The following is a 16913-nucleotide window of genomic DNA, read 5'->3' on the forward strand; positions in this document are numbered from 1 at the left end:
ATTTTGTTGGACAGTTGGGATTAGAGCCAGCACATTGTGCTGGCACATGGATGGTTTGATGTCATAGTTTTTGGGGTGTCTGTGTTTGGGGTGAGGGGGGGGGAAGGGAAGGGTGATGATGATCTTTGATTATTGGATCCAGGAGTGACTTCATTCCCGGGATAGCCCCCGCTGTTGGAAGTGTCTCCTGCAGCCTCCTCAGTGCCAGCTGTGGGCATTTGGGGCTCGATGTGCCGCTGAGGAACGGCTTCTCCTGCGGGCCTCCCGTGGCTGCCTGGGCCGTTCCACAGTGTCTGATGGCAGGGAAACCGTCGAGGACCTCCTTGTCACCGCTCTGGTGGTGCTGCGGGATCTTCTCTGAGCAGCTGGAGATGATGTTCGCCTGCTGCCTTGAGGTCTTCTGGAGCGGCTTTGGGAAGCTGGGGCCTGACCATGCAGCGGGGAGCGGCTTCGTGTCCGCTGCCTGGGATGCCTTCTGCGTGCAGCCGCAGTGGCTGCTCTGGAGGATCCCAGTGTGCCCCGTCTGGTGGATGGCTGTGAGCTGCTTTCAGTGCTTGTACTGCCATGTTCTTGGTGCAGCTCAGATGCTTCCTGATGGACAGGAACCTGTATCTGGGTTGTTCTTCGTTCTGGCCCTGGCTCACCGGACTGAATGTTGAGCTCACGCGGCAGCAGGGAACTGTGTGATGGCCCCGCTGCTGCCTGGCTGGTTGGGCCAGAACTCCTGTCCTCTGTTTCCTGGTGATTGCGAGATGGGCCCAAACCCTCCTGGCTGGCAGCGCTGGGCCCAGGGAGCTCCAAGATGGTGCTGGAGGCTGTAAGGGAAGGCGGGAAGGTCAGCAGGAGAAAGCTGTATCCCCGGGTAGGGACAGGCTGCCATCCATCCTGGGGCAGACAGAGTCTCTCAAAGCTGCCCCGAGTGCATGCTGCAAGGTCCTGCCTGGTCCCAACGCGGTGCCACGCAACTCATTGCCTCTTACCGGTTCCCAGGCCAGCACAGCTGTCGCACTCCCACTTGGCTGTTGTATTGCTCAAGTGGGAGCAGCGTCTGTGGGTCCCCTCAGCAGCACAGGAGCTGCACAGCATCAACTGCCAGGGCCTGGGGAAGGAAAGAGATTGTGGCTGTGAGGACCAAGTGAGCAAGGCAGGGAGTGCCGGGCACAGCACATCTCTGGTGCTCAGTCCTTGCTCCCCCAGCCTGTGGTGAGGCTGAGATCCCTCGCAGAGCTTCAGAGAGCTGCTGTGGTAACTCACCCCCTTGTAGCTGCCTGCCGTCTGCCTCTGGGGCAAAGGCACTTGATGGCATCGCAGTTCCGGTGCCTCTGTCGAAGTCCTTCATATTCACCATTGTCCTCCCATGAGGGTCTTCTACAAGAGAATGGAGGTAATGTGATGAGTCCCCAGCATCCCCAACACAAGACCCAAGGTCATCCCATCTCATCCACCCCAACGGCATTTCCAGCTTCTCCACGAAGCTGAGGCACGTGCTCCTGTGACAGCCAAGGGTCAGGCCTGCCGAGACACTCACTGGGCCGGCCCAGCATTCACGCCTTCTCATCTGGATGAATTGGCAGAAGGACACCAACCTGTCTGGGACGTGGATCCCCATGGTGGACATTTCGGTGCAGAAGACAGTGTTGTCTCTACAGGCAGGGCACCGGAAGCAGTCCATGCCAGCATTCAAAGCCTGTTTCTGCAGGAGAAGCGCAAGAAGCAGAGTGAGCGTGAGTGGTGCCTGGTGCTGCTGAGCAGGCAACGTGTGTGCAGGGTGAGGGGAGGGCTCCTACCTGGATGCATCCGCGGTGGAACCAGTTTTGTGTGCACGCTGGGCACACCATGGTATAATAGGACAAGCTGTCCCCCACGGTCTCCTGGCAGATGACGCAGTTGGTGTCTTCTGCTGGAGCTCTGACAGGTGTCTGTCGAGGACGGTGCTCCCAACAGAAGGACCTGGGGGAAGATGGAAGGGATGGGCAAGCTGAGAAGTGCTGTGAGGAGGGCAGAGGGGCAGGAAGGAGCCCCAGGCCTTGTCCGTGGCAGGCTGCTGGCAGGTGACCTTGTGGGTTCCTCCATGGCTTGGCTGCTGCTGACAGCCCTTACCTGTGCTCTCCAAAGTATTGGGTGATGCATTGCCCGTCCTCAGCGCAGGGCAGATGGAAGCTGCGTGTACAGCCGCTCTCTGCGCATGTGATGGCAGCCCCCCTCTCACCGCAAACAAAGCATTGCTGTAAAGATCACAAGAGCCCCATCAGCGGCAGGCTCAGGGCCTGCATGGCCAGCATCACAGCTGTGGGCAGGGCACAGGTGTGGACGCTGCTGGGACACGCTCTACAAAGCAGCCTGGCATACAGGGCAGGATTAGCGTTGGGGGTGGTTGGAAGGGCTGCGATTGCTCTCTTTGGGTCGAGGCTACACTGGTGTGAGAGCCCCTCCTGGCACAAATGTGCCTGCTGTGGTCAGGTGCTCACCTTGTGGTTTGCCTGCTTGACTTTGCACATGAGGGGAGCAAAGTCAATGCCCATGTCTTCCTCATCAGGGGGTGTTTCTTCCAAAACGACGTGGGCAAAAGCCTGGAGGAGAGAAAAGAGCAGGGTCTCATGAGGCCAGGAAGGAAGGGAGCATCCTGGCAGGAAGCGGTCAGGATCAGCTGGGGGAACTCACCAAGCAGAACTCATGGACAGAAATGAAATAGTCACCAATCATGTGGCCGACGATGTCCGGGTCACACTCTGCCCGGCCACACAGCACACACTCTGCAGAGGAGAAATCAAATGTGAGCAGCAGTGAGCACCTGGTGGGGCCAGGTGTCCCCAGTCAGACCCTCACTGCTGCTCTGTGCCTGCCGTGCTGGCTGGAGTTGGTGGAGGGGAAGGGGCCGTGGCAGGCCCACCCAAGGCAGCCACACGCCAATGTGTGCCCGTCTGGGAGCTCCTGCCTGCCCCTTCCTCCCCTCTCATCTCTCAACCGCAGGCAGAGCCCCAGCACCCCTCTGCCCAGTGTTGGGAGCTGTGCACAGGGATGTTGTGGCCTCACCTGGTTCCTCCGAGCTGGAGGCCTTTCTCTTTCTATCAGCCATGATATGCGATAACAGCGAGCACTGCAAGAGTCACTGCTCTCACTTCACCTCACCAAACCGCACTGGTGCTCGGCCTGAGCCCGGCAGCCTTAGCTCTGCTCCAAGCATCACGTCACAATGGCCGCTCCCTGACACCCACTGTGACATCACGGTCACCTCCCCATGGCAGTTGTGGGCGTGGGCCCCTGGCTCCCAGGCAAGATGGTGGCAGCCCCACAGCTTCTCTGGGCAACCTAGGAAAGGATTTCCTCCCAACACGCTGTGTTGATCGCCCCTCTTTCTGTCAAAGCAGTGGCCACTATTATCTCAGATGATGCTAACTCAAAGAACGTACCACTCAATAAAGAAACACATTTGCAAGTGAAACAAACAACAAAAAAAGACATCGAGATCAAGACTGATGTTTCTGTTTCTCTTCAAACACTTGATACAGCACAGCTCATTTCCTCCATTACTCAACAGCCTTCTCCATGGTTGTCCACTTGCTAATGAAACAGACCACGTCTTCCTTGGAAGGATACCTCTCCTTCACGGCTGATCAGGATCACCTCCAGTAGGTGGAAATGGACAGCCTGGTGTCCACCAGGACACCCAGGTCCTTCCGTGCAGAGCTCTTTTCCAGCCCATGGCCCGCACTGACGTGTGCGCTTTTCCCCCCTCCCCGGGTTACCAGCTTGCACTTGGATTTTGTAAACCCCACCAGGTTCCTCTCCGTCCAGCACTCACCGTGGCTAACTGTCTGTCAATGTCAGCACTGCATTATGGCATGCCCACCACTTCCAAACACACGCCAGGGGTACGCTTTGTCCCTTCATCCAGGTCCTTTGTGAAGTTGTGAATATCCTCCCAGGTTTCACACAGAATCACAGAGGCTGGAAGGGACCTCTAGAGATCATCGAGTCCAACCCCCTGCCAAAGCAGGCTCCCTACACCATGTCACACAGGTAGGCGTCCAGGCGGGTCTTAAATACCTCCAGAGAAGGATACTCCACCACCTCCCTGGGCAGACTGTTCCAGTGCTCCGTCACCCTCACTGTAAAGAAGTTCTTCTGCACATTCATGCGGAACTTCCTATGCTGCACTTTCATCCCATTACCCCTAGTCCTGTCTCCACGCACTACTGAAAAGAGACCAGCCTCGCCACTATGGCCCCTACACCTCAGGTATTTATAAACCTGGATCAAGTCCCCTCTCAGCCTTCTTTTCTCAAGGCTAAACAGGCCCAGTTCCCTAAGTCTCTCCTCATAGGGGAGATGCTCCAGGCCCTTCATCATCTTCGTGGCCCTGTACTGGACTCTTTCCAAGAGATCCCTGTCTTTTTTGTACTGCGTAGACCAGAACTGGACACAATATTCCAGATGAGGCCTCAGCAGGGCAGAGTAGAGGGGGAGGATCACGTCCTTCGACCTACTGGACACGCTCTTTTTAGTGTACCCCCTAATGCCATTGGCTTTTTTGGCTACAAGGGCACACTGCTGGCTCATGGTCAATCTGTCGTCCACCAGGATGCCCAGGTCCCTCTCAGCAGAGCTCCTCTCCAGCAGGCCTTCCCCCAGCCTGTACTGGTGAATGCAATTCTTTCTACCCAGGTGCAAGACTCTACACTTGCTTTTGTTAAACCTCATCCGGTTTCTTACTGCCCAGCTCTCCAGCCTGACCAGGTCCTGCTGAATGCCAGCACAGCCTTCAGGCACGACAGCCAATCCTCCCAACTTCTTGTCATCGCAAACTTGCTGAGGGTGGTCACTATCCTCTCATCAAGGTTGTTGATGAAGATGTTGAACAAGACCGGACCCAGCACAGACCCCTGGGGGACACCGCTAGTTACAGGCCTTCAGCCAGACACCACACGACCAAAGACAACCCTCTACACTCTGCCAGTCAGCCAATTCTCGACCCACTTCACCGTCCACTCATCTATCCCATACTTTCTCAGCTTTTTTATAAGGGTGTCATGTGGGACAGTATCAAAAGTGTTACTGAAATCAAAATAGACTACATCTACCACTTCCCCCTCCGTCCACCCAGCCAGTGACATCTTCATAAAAGGTCACCAGGTTGGTCGAGCACGACCTCCCCTTGGTGAACCCATGCTGAGTACTCTTGATAACCTCCTTGTCACCCAGTTGTCTGGAGATGGCATCCAGCACAATCTGTTCCATCACCTTCCCTGGGACAGAGGTGAGGCTGACCAAACTATACTTACCCAGGTCTTCCTTCTTGCACTTTTTGAAGGCTGGAGTGACTTTGGCCGTCCTCCAGTCTTCAGGCACCTCCCCAGGTCTCCAAGACCTCTGATAGATTACAGAGAGTGGCTCAGCAATGACCTCCGCCAGCTCTCTCAGCACCCACGGATGCACCCCATCAGGTCAAATGGATTTATGGACCTTAACGTTTCCTATGCACTCACGGACCGCCTCCTCCTTGACTAAAGGGAAATCTCCCATTCCCCAGACTCTCTCATCAACCTCCAGGGTCTGGGATTCCTGAGGGAGAGCCCTTTCACTAAAGACAGAAGCAAAGAAGGCGTTCAGTATTTCCGCCTTCTCAACATCCCCCATTACCAGAACGCCCCCCTCACTTAGTATGGAGCCCACATTCTCCCTAGCTTTCCTTTTGCTGTTAACGTACTAAAAAAAGCCTTTTTATTATCCTTTATCTCCTTAGCTAGATTCAGCTCCAGGTAATTCAACTCCTCACTGGGCAGTCGCTTGAATGTGTGGCGTCCCAGCCCTCCCAAAGGCCTTTTCTAGGCAGAGGCCATTGAGGCAGAGCCATTGCCATGGAAAAGCCCGCCCCATGGCAGCCGCAATGGCGAGGGCCGCCAGGCTGCTCCAATATCCCAGTGTATCCCTCAATAAAGGAACCAGCCAAAACCACTCTGTGCCTCACGATCAGTCACTAAGGATCAGGACGGGAATGCTCCAAAGCAGCTCATCTCGGCCATTGGGGATTTCTTGGGGGTTTCTACCCGTTCAATCCCCACCGCCTCAGCCACTCAGGCAGAGGCCTGATGTAGGCCGCACCCACAGCTGTCCTTTCCTGGATGGATCCTTCATTTTGACCCATTTAAGTCCCTCCCCAGCTTTGCTGTAGGAACCATTCTGGGACTGTAATGTGGCCAGCAGTCTCCTTTGAGCCTTCTCTTGTCCATGCTGAAGAGCCCCAGCTCACTGAGACTGTCCTTGCAGGCGATGGATGTGCTCCAGCCCTCTGGCAGTCTTTGTGGCCCTCCTCTGGCTGTGCTCTGACAACTCCACGTTGGGGACTCCAGCAGTCTGCACTAAAAAGTATCCAGGCGTCTTTTGAATATCTCAGGAATAAGGAGAGTCCACAACTTCTCTGAACAGCTTGTCCCAGTGTTGGGTCACCCTGACTGTAAAGAAGTGTTTGGTCACGTTCCTATGGAAGAGTTAGTGCCTAATACTCCTTGGTGCTGTTGCAGGGCAGCAAGGAAGAAAGTTTGGTCTGATCCTCTTGGGAGCCATCACTGAAGTAACGATAAGAATTGATAAGATCCTCTGTCAGACTCCTGCAAGCTAAACAGCAGTAGGTCTATCAATCCCTCCTGCTGAGGCAGGTGCTCCTCCAGGCCCCTCATCGTCTCTGCAATCCACTGCTGCACGTTCCAGCAGTTCCCTGCAATTTTCGTGCTGCGGAGCCTGCACCTGGACACAGAACTCCAGATGTGGCCTCGCTGGGCAAAGTAGAGGGAGAAGTGAACTCCTTTTGCCCAGGTGGCCACGCTCCTTTGAATGCAGCCCAGGTTGCCACGGGTCTTCTTGGCTACAAGGGCACCCTGACAGCTCCCGACCACTTCCCCTCCAGGGAACCCAGATCCTTCCCCTCAGAGCTCCTTTCCAGCTGCTCAGCTCCTAATTTTACAGAAGTGTGTGTTTCTTCCTCCCCAGGTGCACTGCCCTGCACTTAGCCTAGCTGAACCTCATCTAGTTCTGCTCTGCCCAATTCCCCAGGCTGCCCATGGGCTACCCAGCAGCCTTCGAAAAACACTGGGCTGGTTTTCGGAGGATATAACCCTGTGATCTGAGCGCCTATGTTTGCCCAGCTCAGCACAAGAAGAAACAGCAGACAAAGAAATATGGGTGGGGGGGTTGGGTTTATTTTGTTGGACAGTTGGGATTAGAGCCAGCACATTGTGCTGGCACATGGATGGTTTGATGTCATAGTTTTTGGGGTGTCTGTGTTTGGGGTGAGGGGGGGGGAAGGGAAGGGTGATGATGATCTTTGATTATTGGATCCAGGAGTGACTTCATTCCCGGGATAGCCCCCGCTGTTGGAAGTGTCTCCTGCAGCCTCCTCAGTGCCAGCTGTGGGCATTTGGGGCTCGATGTGCCGCTGAGGAACGGCTTCTCCTGCGGGCCTCCCGTGGCTGCCTGGGCCGTTCCACAGTGTCTGATGGCAGGGAAACCGTCGAGGACCTCCTTGTCACCGCTCTGGTGGTGCTGCGGGATCTTCTCTGAGCAGCTGGAGATGATGTTCGCCTGCTGCCTTGAGGTCTTCTGGAGCGGCTTTGGGAAGCTGGGGCCTGACCATGCAGCGGGGAGCGGCTTCGTGTCCGCTGCCTGGGATGCCTTCTGCGTGCAGCCGCAGTGGCTGCTCTGGAGGATCCCAGTGTGCCCCGTCTGGTGGATGGCTGTGAGCTGCTTTCAGTGCTTGTACTGCCATGTTCTTGGTGCAGCTCAGATGCTTCCTGATGGACAGGAACCTGTATCTGGGTTGTTCTTCGTTCTGGCCCTGGCTCACCGGACTGAATGTTGAGCTCACGCGGCAGCAGGGAACTGTGTGATGGCCCCGCTGCTGCCTGGCTGGTTGGGCCAGAACTCCTGTCCTCTGTTTCCTGGTGATTGCGAGATGGGCCCAAACCCTCCTGGCTGGCAGCGCTGGGCCCAGGGAGCTCCAAGATGGTGCTGGAGGCTGTAAGGGAAGGCGGGAAGGTCAGCAGGAGAAAGCTGTATCCCCGGGTAGGGACAGGCTGCCATCCATCCTGGGGCAGACAGAGTCTCTCAAAGCTGCCCCGAGTGCATGCTGCAAGGTCCTGCCTGGTCCCAACGCGGTGCCACGCAACTCATTGCCTCTTACCGGTTCCCAGGCCAGCACAGCTGTCGCACTCCCACTTGGCTGTTGTATTGCTCAAGTGGGAGCAGCGTCTGTGGGTCCCCTCAGCAGCACAGGAGCTGCACAGCATCAACTGCCAGGGCCTGGGGAAGGAAAGAGATTGTGGCTGTGAGGACCAAGTGAGCAAGGCAGGGAGTGCCGGGCACAGCACATCTCTGGTGCTCAGTCCTTGCTCCCCCAGCCTGTGGTGAGGCTGAGATCCCTCGCAGAGCTTCAGAGAGCTGCTGTGGTAACTCACCCCCTTGTAGCTGCCTGCCGTCTGCCTCTGGGGCAAAGGCACTTGATGGCATCGCAGTTCCGGTGCCTCTGTCGAAGTCCTTCATATTCACCATTGTCCTCCCATGAGGGTCTTCTACAAGAGAATGGAGGTAATGTGATGAGTCCCCAGCATCCCCAACACAAGACCCAAGGTCATCCCATCTCATCCACCCCAACGGCATTTCCAGCTTCTCCACGAAGCTGAGGCACGTGCTCCTGTGACAGCCAAGGGTCAGGCCTGCCGAGACACTCACTGGGCCGGCCCAGCATTCACGCCTTCTCATCTGGATGAATTGGCAGAAGGACACCAACCTGTCTGGGACGTGGATCCCCATGGTGGACATTTCGGTGCAGAAGACAGTGTTGTCTCTACAGGCAGGGCACCGGAAGCAGTCCATGCCAGCATTCAAAGCCTGTTTCTGCAGGAGAAGCGCAAGAAGCAGAGTGAGCGTGAGTGGTGCCTGGTGCTGCTGAGCAGGCAACGTGTGTGCAGGGTGAGGGGAGGGCTCCTACCTGGATGCATCCGCGGTGGAACCAGTTTTGTGTGCACGCTGGGCACACCATGGTATAATAGGACAAGCTGTCCCCCACGGTCTCCTGGCAGATGACGCAGTTGGTGTCTTCTGCTGGAGCTCTGACAGGTGTCTGTCGAGGACGGTGCTCCCAACAGAAGGACCTGGGGGAAGATGGAAGGGATGGGCAAGCTGAGAAGTGCTGTGAGGAGGGCAGAGGGGCAGGAAGGAGCCCCAGGCCTTGTCCGTGGCAGGCTGCTGGCAGGTGACCTTGTGGGTTCCTCCATGGCTTGGCTGCTGCTGACAGCCCTTACCTGTGCTCTCCAAAGTATTGGGTGATGCATTGCCCGTCCTCAGCGCAGGGCAGATGGAAGCTGCGTGTACAGCCGCTCTCTGCGCATGTGATGGCAGCCCCCCTCTCACCGCAAACAAAGCATTGCTGTAAAGATCACAAGAGCCCCATCAGCGGCAGGCTCAGGGCCTGCATGGCCAGCATCACAGCTGTGGGCAGGGCACAGGTGTGGACGCTGCTGGGACACGCTCTACAAAGCAGCCTGGCATACAGGGCAGGATTAGCGTTGGGGGTGGTTGGAAGGGCTGCGATTGCTCTCTTTGGGTCGAGGCTACACTGGTGTGAGAGCCCCTCCTGGCACAAATGTGCCTGCTGTGGTCAGGTGCTCACCTTGTGGTTTGCCTGCTTGACTTTGCACATGAGGGGAGCAAAGTCAATGCCCATGTCTTCCTCATCAGGGGGTGTTTCTTCCAAAACGACGTGGGCAAAAGCCTGGAGGAGAGAAAAGAGCAGGGTCTCATGAGGCCAGGAAGGAAGGGAGCATCCTGGCAGGAAGCGGTCAGGATCAGCTGGGGGAACTCACCAAGCAGAACTCATGGACAGAAATGAAATAGTCACCAATCATGTGGCCGACGATGTCCGGGTCACACTCTGCCCGGCCACACAGCACACACTCTGCAGAGGAGAAATCAAATGTGAGCAGCAGTGAGCACCTGGTGGGGCCAGGTGTCCCCAGTCAGACCCTCACTGCTGCTCTGTGCCTGCCGTGCTGGCTGGAGTTGGTGGAGGGGAAGGGGCCGTGGCAGGCCCACCCAAGGCAGCCACACGCCAATGTGTGCCCGTCTGGGAGCTCCTGCCTGCCCCTTCCTCCCCTCTCATCTCTCAACCGCAGGCAGAGCCCCAGCACCCCTCTGCCCAGTGTTGGGAGCTGTGCACAGGGATGTTGTGGCCTCACCTGGTTCCTCCGAGCTGGAGGCCTTTCTCTTTCTATCAGCCATGATATGCGATAACAGCGAGCACTGCAAGAGTCACTGCTCTCACTTCACCTCACCAAACCGCACTGGTGCTCGGCCTGAGCCCGGCAGCCTTAGCTCTGCTCCAAGCATCACGTCACAATGGCCGCTCCCTGACACCCACTGTGACATCACGGTCACCTCCCCATGGCAGTTGTGGGCGTGGGCCCCTGGCTCCCAGGCAAGATGGTGGCAGCCCCACAGCTTCTCTGGGCAACCTAGGAAAGGATTTCCTCCCAACACGCTGTGTTGATCGCCCCTCTTTCTGTCAAAGCAGTGGCCACTATTATCTCAGATGATGCTAACTCAAAGAACGTACCACTCAATAAAGAAACACATTTGCAAGTGAAACAAACAACAAAAAAAGACATCGAGATCAAGACTGATGTTTCTGTTTCTCTTCAAACACTTGATACAGCACAGCTCATTTCCTCCATTACTCAACAGCCTTCTCCATGGTTGTCCACTTGCTAATGAAACAGACCACGTCTTCCTTGGAAGGATACCTCTCCTTCACGGCTGATCAGGATCACCTCCAGTAGGTGGAAATGGACAGCCTGGTGTCCACCAGGACACCCAGGTCCTTCCGTGCAGAGCTCTTTTCCAGCCCATGGCCCGCACTGACGTGTGCGCTTTTCCCCCCTCCCCGGGTTACCAGCTTGCACTTGGATTTTGTAAACCCCACCAGGTTCCTCTCCGTCCAGCACTCACCGTGGCTAACTGTCTGTCAATGTCAGCACTGCATTATGGCATGCCCACCACTTCCAAACACACGCCAGGGGTACGCTTTGTCCCTTCATCCAGGTCCTTTGTGAAGTTGTGAATATCCTCCCAGGTTTCACACAGAATCACAGAGGCTGGAAGGGACCTCTAGAGATCATCGAGTCCAACCCCCTGCCAAAGCAGGCTCCCTACACCATGTCACACAGGTAGGCGTCCAGGCGGGTCTTAAATACCTCCAGAGAAGGATACTCCACCACCTCCCTGGGCAGACTGTTCCAGTGCTCCGTCACCCTCACTGTAAAGAAGTTCTTCTGCACATTCATGCGGAACTTCCTATGCTGCACTTTCATCCCATTACCCCTAGTCCTGTCTCCACGCACTACTGAAAAGAGACCAGCCTCGCCACTATGGCCCCTACACCTCAGGTATTTATAAACCTGGATCAAGTCCCCTCTCAGCCTTCTTTTCTCAAGGCTAAACAGGCCCAGTTCCCTAAGTCTCTCCTCATAGGGGAGATGCTCCAGGCCCTTCATCATCTTCGTGGCCCTGTACTGGACTCTTTCCAAGAGATCCCTGTCTTTTTTGTACTGCGTAGACCAGAACTGGACACAATATTCCAGATGAGGCCTCAGCAGGGCAGAGTAGAGGGGGAGGATCACGTCCTTCGACCTACTGGACACGCTCTTTTTAGTGTACCCCCTAATGCCATTGGCTTTTTTGGCTACAAGGGCACACTGCTGGCTCATGGTCAATCTGTCGTCCACCAGGATGCCCAGGTCCCTCTCAGCAGAGCTCCTCTCCAGCAGGCCTTCCCCCAGCCTGTACTGGTGAATGCAATTCTTTCTACCCAGGTGCAAGACTCTACACTTGCTTTTGTTAAACCTCATCCGGTTTCTTACTGCCCAGCTCTCCAGCCTGACCAGGTCCTGCTGAATGCCAGCACAGCCTTCAGGCACGACAGCCAATCCTCCCAACTTCTTGTCATCGCAAACTTGCTGAGGGTGGTCACTATCCTCTCATCAAGGTTGTTGATGAAGATGTTGAACAAGACCGGACCCAGCACAGACCCCTGGGGGACACCGCTAGTTACAGGCCTTCAGCCAGACACCACACGACCAAAGACAACCCTCTACACTCTGCCAGTCAGCCAATTCTCGACCCACTTCACCGTCCACTCATCTATCCCATACTTTCTCAGCTTTTTTATAAGGGTGTCATGTGGGACAGTATCAAAAGTGTTACTGAAATCAAAATAGACTACATCTACCACTTCCCCCTCCGTCCACCCAGCCAGTGACATCTTCATAAAAGGTCACCAGGTTGGTCGAGCACGACCTCCCCTTGGTGAACCCATGCTGAGTACTCTTGATAACCTCCTTGTCACCCAGTTGTCTGGAGATGGCATCCAGCACAATCTGTTCCATCACCTTCCCTGGGACAGAGGTGAGGCTGACCAAACTATACTTACCCAGGTCTTCCTTCTTGCACTTTTTGAAGGCTGGAGTGACTTTGGCCGTCCTCCAGTCTTCAGGCACCTCCCCAGGTCTCCAAGACCTCTGATAGATTACAGAGAGTGGCTCAGCAATGACCTCCGCCAGCTCTCTCAGCACCCACGGATGCACCCCATCAGGTCAAATGGATTTATGGACCTTAACGTTTCCTATGCACTCACGGACCGCCTCCTCCTTGACTAAAGGGAAATCTCCCATTCCCCAGACTCTCTCATCAACCTCCAGGGTCTGGGATTCCTGAGGGAGAGCCCTTTCACTAAAGACAGAAGCAAAGAAGGCGTTCAGTATTTCCGCCTTCTCAACATCCCCCATTACCAGAACGCCCCCCTCACTTAGTATGGAGCCCACATTCTCCCTAGCTTTCCTTTTGCTGTTAACGTACTAAAAAAAGCCTTTTTATTATCCTTTATCTCCTTAGCTAGATTCAGCTCCAGGTAATTCAACTCCTCACTGGGCAGTCGCTTGAATGTGTGGCGTCCCAGCCCTCCCAAAGGCCTTTTCTAGGCAGAGGCCATTGAGGCAGAGCCATTGCCATGGAAAAGCCCGCCCCATGGCAGCCGCAATGGCGAGGGCCGCCAGGCTGCTCCAATATCCCAGTGTATCCCTCAATAAAGGAACCAGCCAAAACCACTCTGTGCCTCACGATCAGTCACTAAGGATCAGGACGGGAATGCTCCAAAGCAGCTCATCTCGGCCATTGGGGATTTCTTGGGGGTTTCTACCCGTTCAATCCCCACCGCCTCAGCCACTCAGGCAGAGGCCTGATGTAGGCCGCACCCACAGCTGTCCTTTCCTGGATGGATCCTTCATTTTGACCCATTTAAGTCCCTCCCCAGCTTTGCTGTAGGAACCATTCTGGGACTGTAATGTGGCCAGCAGTCTCCTTTGAGCCTTCTCTTGTCCATGCTGAAGAGCCCCAGCTCACTGAGACTGTCCTTGCAGGCGATGGATGTGCTCCAGCCCTCTGGCAGTCTTTGTGGCCCTCCTCTGGCTGTGCTCTGACAACTCCACGTTGGGGACTCCAGCAGTCTGCACTAAAAAGTATCCAGGCGTCTTTTGAATATCTCAGGAATAAGGAGAGTCCACAACTTCTCTGAACAGCTTGTCCCAGTGTTGGGTCACCCTGACTGTAAAGAAGTGTTTGGTCACGTTCCTATGGAAGAGTTAGTGCCTAATACTCCTTGGTGCTGTTGCAGGGCAGCAAGGAAGAAAGTTTGGTCTGATCCTCTTGGGAGCCATCACTGAAGTAACGATAAGAATTGATAAGATCCTCTGTCAGACTCCTGCAAGCTAAACAGCAGTAGGTCTATCAATCCCTCCTGCTGAGGCAGGTGCTCCTCCAGGCCCCTCATCGTCTCTGCAATCCACTGCTGCACGTTCCAGCAGTTCCCTGCAATTTTCGTGCTGCGGAGCCTGCACCTGGACACAGAACTCCAGATGTGGCCTCGCTGGGCAAAGTAGAGGGAGAAGTGAACTCCTTTTGCCCAGGTGGCCACGCTCCTTTGAATGCAGCCCAGGTTGCCACGGGTCTTCTTGGCTACAAGGGCACCCTGACAGCTCCCGACCACTTCCCCTCCAGGGAACCCAGATCCTTCCCCTCAGAGCTCCTTTCCAGCTGCTCAGCTCCTAATTTTACAGAAGTGTGTGTTTCTTCCTCCCCAGGTGCACTGCCCTGCACTTAGCCTAGTTGAACCTCATCTAGTTCTGCTCTGCCCAATTCCCCAGGCTGCCCATGGGCTACCCAGCAGCCGTCGAAAAACACTGGGCTGGTTTTCGGAGGATATAACCCTGTGATCTGAGCGCCTATGTTTGCCCAGCTCAGCACAAGAAGAAACAGCAGACAAAGAAATATGGGTGGGGGGGTTGGGTTTATTTTGTTGGACAGTTGGGATTAGAGCCAGCACATTGTGCTGGCACATGGATGGTTTGATGTCATAGTTTTTGGGGTGTCTGTGTTTGGGGTGAGGGGGGGGGGAAGGGAAGGGTGATGATAATCTTTGATTATTGGATCCAGGAGTGACTTCATTCCCGGGATAGCCCCCGCTGTTGGAAGTGACTCCTGCAGCCTCCTCAGTGCCAGCTGTGGGCATTTGGGGCTCGATGTGCCGCTGAGGAACGGCTTCTCCTGCGGGCCTCCCGTGGCTGCCTGGGCCGTTCCACAGTGTCTGATGGCAGGGAAACCGTCGAGGACCTCCTTGTCACCGCTCTGGCGGTACTGCGGGATCTTCTCTGAGCAGCTGGAGATGATGTTCGCCTGCTGCCTTGAGGTCTTCTGGAGCGGCTTTGGGAAGCTGGGGCCTGACCATGCAGCGGGGAGCGGCTTCGTGTCCACTGCCTGGGATGCCTTCTGCGTGCAGCTGCAGTGGCTGCTCTGGAGGATCCCAGTGTGCCCTGTCTGGTGGATGGCTGCGAGCTGCTTTCAGTGCTTGTACTGCCATGTTCTTGGTGCAGCTCAGATGCTTCCTGATGGACAGGAACCTGTATCTGGGTTGTTCTTCGTTCTGGCCCTGGCTCACCGGACTGAATGTTGAGCTCACGCGGCAGCAGGGAACTGTGTGATGGCCCCGCTGCTGCCTGGCTGGTTGGGCCAGAACTCCTGTCCTCTGTTTCCTGGTGATTGCGAGATGGGCCCAAACCCTCCTGGCTGGCAGCGCTGGGCCCTGGGAGCTCCAAGATGGTGCTGGAGGCTGTAAGGGAAGGCGGGAAGGTCAGCAGGAGAAAGCTGTATCCCCGGGTAGGGACAGGCTGCCATCCGTCCTGGGGCAGACAGAGTCTCTCAAAGCTGCCCCGAGTGCATGCTGCAAGGTCCTGCCTGGTCCCAACGCGGTGCCACACAACTCATTGCCTCTTACCGGTTCCCAGGCCAGCACAGCTGTCGCACTCCCACTTGGCTGTTGTATTGCTCAAGTGGGAGCAGCGTCTGTGGGTCCCCTCAGCAGCACAGGAGCTGCACAGCATCAACTGCCAGGGCCTGGGGAAGGAAAGAGATTGTGGCTGTGAGGACCAAGTGAGCCAAGGCAGGGAGTGCCGGGCACAGCACATCTCTGGTGCTCAGTCCTTGCTCCCCCAGCCTGTGGTGAGGCTGAGATCCCTCACAGAGCCTCAGAGAGCTGCTGTGGTAACTCACCCCCTTGTAGCTGCCTGCCGTCTGCCTCTAGGGCAAAGGCACTTGATGGCATCGCAGTTCCGGTGCCTCTGTCGAAGTCCTTCGTATTCACCATTGTCCTCCCATGAGGGTCTTCTACAAGAGAATGAAGGGAATGTGATGAGTCCCCAGCATCCCCAACACAAGACCCAAGGTCATCCCATCTCATCCACCCCAACGGCATTTCCAGCTTCTCCACGAAGCTGAGGCACGTGCTCCTGTGACAGCCAAGGGTCAGGCCTGCCGAGACACTCAGTGGGCCGGCCCAGCATTCACGCCTTCTCATCTGGATGAATTGGCAGAAGGACACCAACCTGTCTGGGACGTGGATCCCCATGGTGGACATTTCGGTGCAGAAGACAGTGTTGTCTCTACAGGCAGGGCACCGGAAGCAGTCCATGCCAGCATTCAAAGCCTGTTTCTGCAGGAGAAGCGCAAGAAGCAGAGTGAGCGTGAATGGTGCCTGGTGCTGCTGAGCAGGCAACGTGTGTGCAGGGTGAGGGGAGGGCTCCTACCTGGATGCATCCGCGGTGGAACCAGTTTTGTGTGCACGCTGGGCACACCATGGTATAATAGGACAAGCTGTCCCCCACGGTCTCCTGGCAGATGACGCAGTTGGTGTCTTCTGCTGGAGCTCTGACAGGTGTCTGTCGAGGACGGTGCTCCCAACAGAAGGACCTGGGGGAAGATGGAAGGGATGGGCACGCTGAGAAGTGCTGTGAGGAGGGCAGAGGGGCAGGAAGGAGCCCCAGGCCTTGTCCGTGGCAGGCTGCTGGCAGGTGACCTTGTGGGTTCCTCCATGGCTTGGCTGCTGCTGACAGCCCTTACCTGTGCTCTCCAAAGTATTGAGTGATGCATTGCCCGTCCTCAGCGCAGGGCAGATGGAAGCTGCGTGTACAGCCGCTCTCTGCACATGTGATGGCAGCCCCCCTCTCACCGCAAACAAAGCATTGCTGTAAAGATCACAAGAGCCCCATCAGCGGCAGGCTCAGGGCCTGCATGGCCAGCCTCACAGCTGTGGGCAGGGCACAGGTGTGGACGCTGCTGGGACATGCTCTACAAAGCAGCCTGGCATACAGGGCAGTATTAGCATTGGAGGTGGTTGGAAGGGCTGCGATTGCTCTCTTTGGGTCGAGGCTAAGCTGGTGTGAGAGCCCCTCCTGGCACAATTGTGCCTGCTGTGGTCAGGTGCTCACCTTGTGGTTTGCCTGCTTGACTTTGCACATGAGGGGAGCAAAGTCAATGCC

General features: G+C 56.1%; 3 protein-coding genes across 3 annotated transcripts; all 3 read right to left on the reverse strand.

Moving 5' to 3' along the window:
* On the reverse strand, positions 1 to 3076 carry LOC107313041 (E3 ubiquitin-protein ligase PHF7-like). The gene is made up of 9 exons (XM_085532209.1): positions 3034 to 3076; positions 2662 to 2753; positions 2469 to 2570; positions 2101 to 2225; positions 1788 to 1950; positions 1587 to 1693; positions 1255 to 1368; positions 981 to 1099; positions 1 to 815 (listed from the first exon to the last, which is right to left on the reverse strand). Exons 1-9 carry the CDS (start codon positions 3074 to 3076, stop codon positions 199 to 201), a joined length of 1482 nt encoding a protein of 493 aa, XP_085388335.1. The 3' UTR covers positions 1 to 198.
* A 4120-nt stretch (positions 3077 to 7196) lies between these two features.
* Positions 7197 to 10272, reverse strand: LOC146762229 (E3 ubiquitin-protein ligase PHF7-like). The gene is made up of 9 exons (XM_085534273.1): positions 10230 to 10272; positions 9858 to 9949; positions 9665 to 9766; positions 9297 to 9421; positions 8984 to 9146; positions 8783 to 8889; positions 8451 to 8564; positions 8177 to 8295; positions 7197 to 8011 (listed from the first exon to the last, which is right to left on the reverse strand). Exons 1-9 carry the CDS (start codon positions 10270 to 10272, stop codon positions 7395 to 7397), a joined length of 1482 nt encoding a protein of 493 aa, XP_085390399.1. The 3' UTR covers positions 7197 to 7394.
* Positions 10273 to 14392: 4120 nt separating this feature from the next.
* Positions 14393 to 16381, reverse strand: LOC146762230 (uncharacterized). Its single transcript, XM_085536740.1, has 5 exons — positions 16182 to 16381; positions 15981 to 16087; positions 15649 to 15762; positions 15374 to 15492; positions 14393 to 15208 (listed from the first exon to the last, which is right to left on the reverse strand). The coding sequence occupies exons 1-5, from the start codon at positions 16230 to 16232 to the stop codon at positions 14592 to 14594; spliced, it is 1008 nt and encodes a 335-aa protein (XP_085392866.1). The 5' UTR covers positions 16233 to 16381; the 3' UTR covers positions 14393 to 14591.
* Positions 16382 to 16913: the final 532 nt, after the last annotated feature.

This window comes from Coturnix japonica, chromosome 1, assembly GCF_054131305.1.
Source record: "Coturnix japonica strain WE chromosome 1, WE-NBRP24, whole genome shotgun sequence".
Classification (NCBI taxonomy): Eukaryota; Metazoa; Chordata; class Aves; order Galliformes; family Phasianidae; genus Coturnix; species Coturnix japonica.

Excerpts from the sequence above, each read along its gene's own strand:
- LOC107313041 (XM_085532209.1), bottom strand. The coding sequence starts at position 3,076 with ATGGCTGATAGAAAGAGAAAGGCCTCCAGCTCGGAGGAACCAG. Across the intron at positions 2,754-3,033 it reads CTCCAGCTCGGAGGAACCAG|AGTGTGTGCTGTGTGGCCGG; the intron begins GTGAGGCCACAA and ends TCTCCTCTGCAG. Across the intron at positions 1,694-1,787 it reads TCCACCGCGGATGCATCCAG|AAACAGGCTTTGAATGCTGG; the intron begins GTAGGAGCCCTC and ends CTTCTCCTGCAG.
- LOC146762229 (XM_085534273.1), bottom strand. The coding sequence starts at position 10,272 with ATGGCTGATAGAAAGAGAAAGGCCTCCAGCTCGGAGGAACCAG. Across the intron at positions 9,422-9,664 it reads TCAAGCAGGCAAACCACAAG|CAATGCTTTGTTTGCGGTGA; the intron begins GTGAGCACCTGA and ends TGATCTTTACAG. Across the intron at positions 9,147-9,296 it reads CAATACTTTGGAGAGCACAG|GTCCTTCTGTTGGGAGCACC; the intron begins GTAAGGGCTGTC and ends ATCTTCCCCCAG.
- LOC146762230 (XM_085536740.1), bottom strand. The coding sequence starts at position 16,232 with ATGGTGTGCCCAGCGTGCACACAAAACTGGTTCCACCGCGGATGCATC. Across the intron at positions 15,493-15,648 it reads CGGCAGGCAGCTACAAGGGG|GCCCTGGCAGTTGATGCTGT; the intron begins GTGAGTTACCAC and ends TTCCTTCCCCAG. Across the intron at positions 15,209-15,373 it reads CTGTGCTGGCCTGGGAACCG|CCTCCAGCACCATCTTGGAG; the intron begins GTAAGAGGCAAT and ends CTTCCCTTACAG.